Below are 6,821 nucleotides of genomic sequence, written 5' to 3' on the forward strand. Positions count from 1 at the left end.
CGGATCCATTCACTTCCATTGAATTGTGATGGGAACGATTTCTTAAAACCTGTTTTACTAAAACCAAAATCTTACTGGCAAGATTCTGCTACCATTAAGAGAGAAAATCTGGTAACTTTGACAATGTAAACTGGGTGAACTGAGCCATTATTTGGCTGAACAAGGACATTGTTTATGGAAAGAAATGCTTCTGTTCCATTCACTTCCATTGACTTGTGGTTTGGAAGATTTCTTAAAACCTCTTTTTACTAAAACCACAATCTTACTGGCAAAATTTTACTACTTAAGACAGAAAATCTGGCAACTTTTTCAATGTAAATTGGGTGAACTGAGCCTTTATTTGGCTGAACAAGGACATCGTTTATGGAAAAAAATGCTACTGTTCCATTCACTTCCATTGACTTGTGGTTTGGAAGATTTCATAAAACCTGTTTACTGAAACCAAAATCTTACTGGCAAGATTCTGCTACGATTAAGAGAGAGTTTCTGTTAAGATTTCCAATGTAAACTGGGTGAACTGAGCCTTTATTTGGCTGTGTTTTAGGATAAAAGTGGTATGTGTATCCCAAGTTTAAAGAGACCATAGTGCTACTGGAATGTCCCAGATTACATCCCAGCAGCAGCCATAACTCCCGTCAAACTGTCCTTGACCAATCCATTAAAGCGTCCCCAACCTCCTCCACTGTAAGTCACCGATGACAGACAGTGTGACTGGAACGCCTCAAGTGAAAACACTCACAACTGCCAGGAACCATAGAAAGGACTGTGAACAATGGGACGTCTTGTTAATTGTGCTATTTCAGCCCCATCACCCCCCTACACTTCCACTCACTCCTGAAGGAAATGGAGTTGTACACTCAGACTGTAATTACAGTGTGGGTATCAAGGTTTGGTGCGGGCTATTTGATCTGGTTACTGGTCTGTTTGGCGTCAGTCATGAGACAACAAGGCAGCTGTCTCCCAGCCCGGCCTCCCAGTCACTTCAATGAGAGCAAGGCAAACACATGGCCCGTTGACGCCGTGTTGACTGATGGTGACAGAGATGACTGGCAATAACAAGGCAGACTCCAGTGTCCCCTTACTGGACAAACAGTCTGAAGAGCAGAGCCCTGAAACATGACGCTGGCTCCACAGCATGGGTCTTAAACTCGTGGGCCAATTGCGGTGATTTTGTGTCTTTTTTTGATAATTATGTGTTTTTTTCTTGGTCATTTTGTGTCTTTTTCTTGGTCATTTTGTGTCTTTTTTGGTAATTTTGTGTCTTTTTTTGGTAATTTTGTTTCTTTTTTAAGTAATTTAGTTTTTTTCTGTCATTTTGTGTCATTTTTGGTCATTTTGTGTCTTTTTTTTAAATAATGTTGTGTCTTTTTTGGTAATTCTGTGTATTTTTGGTCATTTTGTTTCGTTTTTAAGTAATTTAGTTTTTTTCTGTCATTTTTGGTCATTTTGTGTCTTTTTTAATCATTTTGTGTCTTTTTAAAATAACTTTGTCTTTTTTTGTAATTTTGGGTATTTCTTTGGGCATTTTGTGCCTTTTTTGGTAATTCTGTGTCTTTTTTTAGTGATTTTATGTCTTTTTTTGAGTAATTTAGTGTTTTTTCAGTCATTTTTTGTCTTTTTTTGATACTGCCTCCAGCGGCCCCCAGGTAATTTGAGTTTGAGACCCCTGCTCCACATAAAGGGTCCCTTCAGATACGAAGAGGAAAATAGAGCCAGGCAGCTAAGATGATTCTTAAGTTCTTCTTCTCATATCGTATACGACTATGCTGGCCCCGCCTTCCCTGTGGCATGTCATAAGTCTGTTTATGTTTGTGAAGTGTATTATGTTTATGTTGCTGAGGTTTTTTTCATTGTTTTTCCCTCCTTTCCTCCCACACATTGTGCTGTATTTCTTTCTCTTCATCTCTTTCTTCCTGTCCTGTTCACCTCTGTCATATTATATGTGTGTTTTTATACGTTTTGGACGGGTTGCCGCTGTACTACCCTGTGCAATGACAATAAAAGGCTCCTGATTGTGAAAAAGCTCATTCCATCTTACATCTTCTGAACATATCTGAGCTGGTAGTGATCTGAAGCTCCCTTTAATCTATGTAGCTCCGGATAACACAATGTCACAATGTGACACAAATGCTTATTCAAATGTAAATTTCCGCGAATAAAAAAAAAAAAAAAAAAGCCTCATGGCTAAAAACAGTACAGGCTTTTTTGTTAAAAGTCAATGTGTGTTTTGCTAAAGTGAAAATAAGAAGCTTTAATCCAGCCTTTGTAGTCCCAGAGGAGCATCTGGAGTCACTGAAGGAGCACTTTCACAGATGCTGAGTTCATATGTTGTGGGTTCATAGCCAATGTTTACAGTGCTGTAAAAGGGAGCCTCAGCAGTAGGTCCAGGCCCAGAGACACCACGCTGTCAACCACTATAACAGCCCGCTCGCGTCAAAAAAGAGAAGCTTTTGTGCATCACAGTCGGGGGTGTTTCTGTGCTGAACACAAAGACATAGGTATGTTGAGGATGAGCATGTCTCCTGCTGCTGGCAATTTATCAGTTATGCATCTGTGATTGATGGCGGATCTGTGGATCCAGCAAACCAGCCTCCATGAAGCAGGTTTTCATCATCCCAGAGGTGACTCAGGCTCCAAGTAACAGTCACACGGGCTGTTTGTGTGCCTGCAGCAGTAACTTTCTCTCTCCACAGTTCAGTGTGAGAAGAATTGAAATGAAAGAAGACACAGATATCTATCAGAATATGCGTATATTGTTCGATATGCACTGATATAAAAATGTTTTTTTACAACATGTAATGCAGAAAATGACACTTGGGGTCTATCTTATTTGTATTTACTCTATTTACTATTTGAATAGTCAGCAATTGACTGATACTGAACATACAGTACTGATTTTTAGTGTTTAATTTGCACTAATATTTGGTTGCTTAAACTGCTGCCCCCGCGACCCGGCCCCGGAAAAGCGGAGGAAAATGGATGGATGGATAGATGTATAATAATGTTAAATATTTGCTCATAGAGTTATTTCTTTAAGAAAGCAGCCATCTATATGCCTCTGCAGAATCATATTGGTGCACAATCCACATACAATACACATACAGTCTGTTTTCATTCCAAGTCAAAATTTCACTAAATCAACCTCCATATCGGTAATTTGTGATACGTTCTCCTCTAAAATCGGTATATGAAACATGTAATGCAGAAAACGATACTTTGGGGGTCTATCTTATTACTATTTACTCTTTATTTATACTGAATAAATTAAACTGGCTGTCTCATTCTTCCAGAGATTCTACCAGACCAACTGAATTTCCCCCCAGGCATAAATAAAGTAATTTTGATTTGATTTGATTGAACATACAGTACTTATTTTAGTGTTTAATTTGCACTAATATTTGGTTGCTTAAACTGCTGCCCACGCGACCCGGCCCCGGATAAGCGGAGGAAAATGGATGGATGTATAATAATGTTAAATATTTGCTCATTGAGTTATTTCTTTAAGATAGCAGCCTTCTATGTGCCTCTGCAGAGTCATACTGGTGCATAATCCACATACAAATGTCAAAATTTCACTATATCAACCTCCATATCGGTAATCTGAGATACTCTAAAATTGGTATCATTCTCACAAGTCTCGTATCGGTCAGACTCTTTGAACACCGAGTGATTAAAAAACAATTAAACAACAAGGTCAATATGCTGCTTTGAACATGTGTATGGAGGGATTTAGTGGGAGCTAAACCAGAGGAAACTAAGCTTTTCTACAGACTTTATCTTTGCATCTTTATCCACCATCTCTCCATGTGAAGTCTGTTTGCATGCTGCAACTGTAGAAGCCCAAAATCTACACAAGACAAAACAAGACTGCACTCAGATGGAAATAGGAGAACAGTTTAACATTTAAAACGATGCATCTTGCAAAGGGCTTTTATCCACACACACACAGTGCATTACAGTAAAAACAAATCATACATTTTTTATCGAGCATTGCTGTCCACAGGGGGAACCAAACCCCCAACCCTGCCATGCTCTCTTACAGTAGCCTACACTCTATCAGTGGATGCAACCACTCTATCAGTAGATGCAAACTGCCTGTGTCATGCTGTTTCTACTTTCACAATTGCATTGTGAGGATATGTCTTCACCTAATGGGCCTAATAATAGAGATAAATGATCAGGCTAGCACCACAACAAAGTCTGATTTCTGCGGGGAGCAGATGCTGGTGTGAATCCAAAGTCCCTTGGGCAAGAGCCAAAGTAAAGCTGCATATGGGCTACTCATGTGTCTGCTGGTTTAAGTGGCCTTTTAAATGACATCATCCAAGAGGATTAGTCACTTATGCAAAAAACTGTAATATAGCCCAATCAAAGGTTCCTCTATGGATCCATACATTGGGATAAAGAGACATTTGCATGAGTAATTTACTCGTGAAATTCATTTATTCTCATTTTTTTATATGGGACCTAGGGCTGGGCGATATATATCGATATAAAAAAGATATCGATATATTTTTAAACGGGATATGGAATTAGACCATATCACATGTATCGATATAGTTAAAAATTCATTCATTGCTATGAAGCCTTTTAACACAGTTTTGTTAACAAATTTCATATATTGTGTGTTAGGTAGTGACTAAGTACTAATTACGGCTAGGCGATATATCGATATAATTTTAATGTGATATGGAATTAGACCATATTGCATATATCTTTATAGTTGTTGTTGTTTTTTCTTTTTATATATATAAATGCTGCCCTTACTAGGGTTTGTCATATTTAGTTATTTTGTAATGTTCATTACTCTTTTTTCATACAAATATATTTATTTCAGAAAAAGATTGGCTTATTTTATTCCATAGGCTATTTTTATTTAAGATATTATTTTATTTAAATTTGCACTTGACACCCTGAGGGCACCACAGTCCATAGACACTTTTAAAAAAGGACTAAAAACATTCCTTTTTAGCAAAACTTTTGGTTCCTCCCATCGAGATGGTTTTTAGATTATGTATGTATGTTTTCTGTTTTTAGCTGTTTTTTTCCTTTTTTATCCTTTTTATAATTAGACTGTTATGCTTTTAACCTGTAGCACTTTGAGATTTCCTGTAATGTAAAATGCATTACAAATAAAATGTATTATTATTATTATTATTGTTATTTATGGAGCTTTGATTTAAAAAAGACACAAAATGACCAAAAGAAAGACACAAAATGACAAAAAATACACAAAATTACTAAAAAAGACAAAATTATTTTAAAAAGAAACAAAATTACCAAAAAAAGACACAAAATTACCAAAAAAGACACAAAATTATTTAAAAAAAAAGACACCAAATTATTAAAAGAGACACAAAATCATATATTTTTTTTAAAAGGTACTCCTATTGTTATACAGTATTTATGTTCACTTAAATAAACGGTTTCAATAAAACTACTTGTGACATGTTATATTTGACTTTAACTTTGACTGAACATTTGCTCTCACTTTGCAATAAAAATATCAGGATATATATCATATATCGATATTTAGCCTAAATATATCGGGATATGACTTTTGGTCCATATCGCCCAGCCCTAATATAGCCTATAGCCCTAATATAGCCTATGCAAAGCTTCATATATGGATCCATACCTTGTAAATTTGCATGAGTAAATCTACTCATGAAATTAATTTCTTCTCATTGTTTTCTATGGGACCCCCTTCAGAGCCCTGGGGAGTCTGTGGGACCTCGTTGGGAGCCACCGATATGAAGCATATAAGCTCCATCTGTGCAAACATAACCCCAAAACAACCAGCCAGTCATGCCAATTTAAACTTACCATATGCCAAAGTTCTGAGTGCAAATAAAACCAGTAGGGGAACCAAAGTCTGGCGGTACTCCATTATACACTCAGATGTTTCATAGGTAGATAAGGTTGGTCACAGTCTTCCGCAAAAAAAAAAAAAAAAAAATCAGTTTGTGAAACAGGCTGTCCAGCAGCACTGATATATCCAAATAAACGTGCAGATGATTTTTTCCAGCTTATGGGATGAAAACAGCATCAAACTCCACAGGCAGCAGCATCTCAGCCGCTGGAGAATCACACCACAAGTTCAACCATTAAACATAGTAACTTTTTTAAAAACTGCGTCTAAACCAGCGGGTAGTCCGAGCAGAAGCAAGCCGCAGGTGATGAGGGGAGAGGCGGCTGTGAGTGGCAGCAGCTCCCGGTCGGTCGGTCGGTCACTCAGTCACTCAGTCCCGTTTTCATATGAATGTCACAAAGGAGGAAAAATAAAACTCCTAACGGTTTCCTCTCAATGTGAATAAGTCCCAAAGTGTGATGAAGTCATGGCGCCCAGAGAGAGATAAAAGTCCACTTTGTTATTAAAAACACAGCTCCATGGTGTCTCTTTCTGCAGCCTGTCTCTGTCCCTCTCCTCTGCTCCGCTACTAGGTTTACTACAGCCTCATCACTACTCGGCACGGTCCCGGAGCCAGAACACAATGGGGGAAAGTTACCTACAGTGGGACGGCTCATTTCCGGTCCCGCTTCCAAAATAAAAGTAGTATTTGCCAACGTGTTGCAACACTTCTGGGATATTTTCTTTCAATGTAAATATACACAACGCTATCTATAGTGAATAAAAACACACTTTTGTTATTTCAAGGACAGCCACCATCACTATTATATTAATTCACACGACAGACAGTTTGTTGCCAAGCACAAATCTGACAAAAGATTCACGATATATATATATTTTTTTATTTTATTTAAACTTTATTTAACCAGGAAGTCCCACTGAGATTCTGAATCTCTTTTTCTTGAAAGAA

At 37.5% G+C, this 6,821-nt stretch overlaps 1 protein-coding gene across 1 annotated transcript in view; it reads right to left on the reverse strand.

Annotated features, from left to right (window-relative positions):
• The window catches only part of robo3 (roundabout, axon guidance receptor, homolog 3 (Drosophila)), a 140,133-nt gene extending 133,688 nt beyond the window's left edge, over positions 1 to 6,445 (reverse strand). Inside the window, 1 exon segment of the mRNA XM_059351807.1 lies at positions 5,827 to 6,445. Within this exon segment, the coding sequence (XP_059207790.1) occupies positions 5,827 to 5,890 (64 nt within the window). The 5' untranslated portion in view covers positions 5,891 to 6,445.
• Between the last annotated feature and the right edge of the window lie 376 nt (positions 6,446 to 6,821).

The sequence above is a fragment of the Centropristis striata genome, chromosome 15, assembly GCF_030273125.1.
Source record: "Centropristis striata isolate RG_2023a ecotype Rhode Island chromosome 15, C.striata_1.0, whole genome shotgun sequence".
Classification (NCBI taxonomy): Eukaryota; Metazoa; Chordata; class Actinopteri; order Perciformes; family Serranidae; genus Centropristis; species Centropristis striata.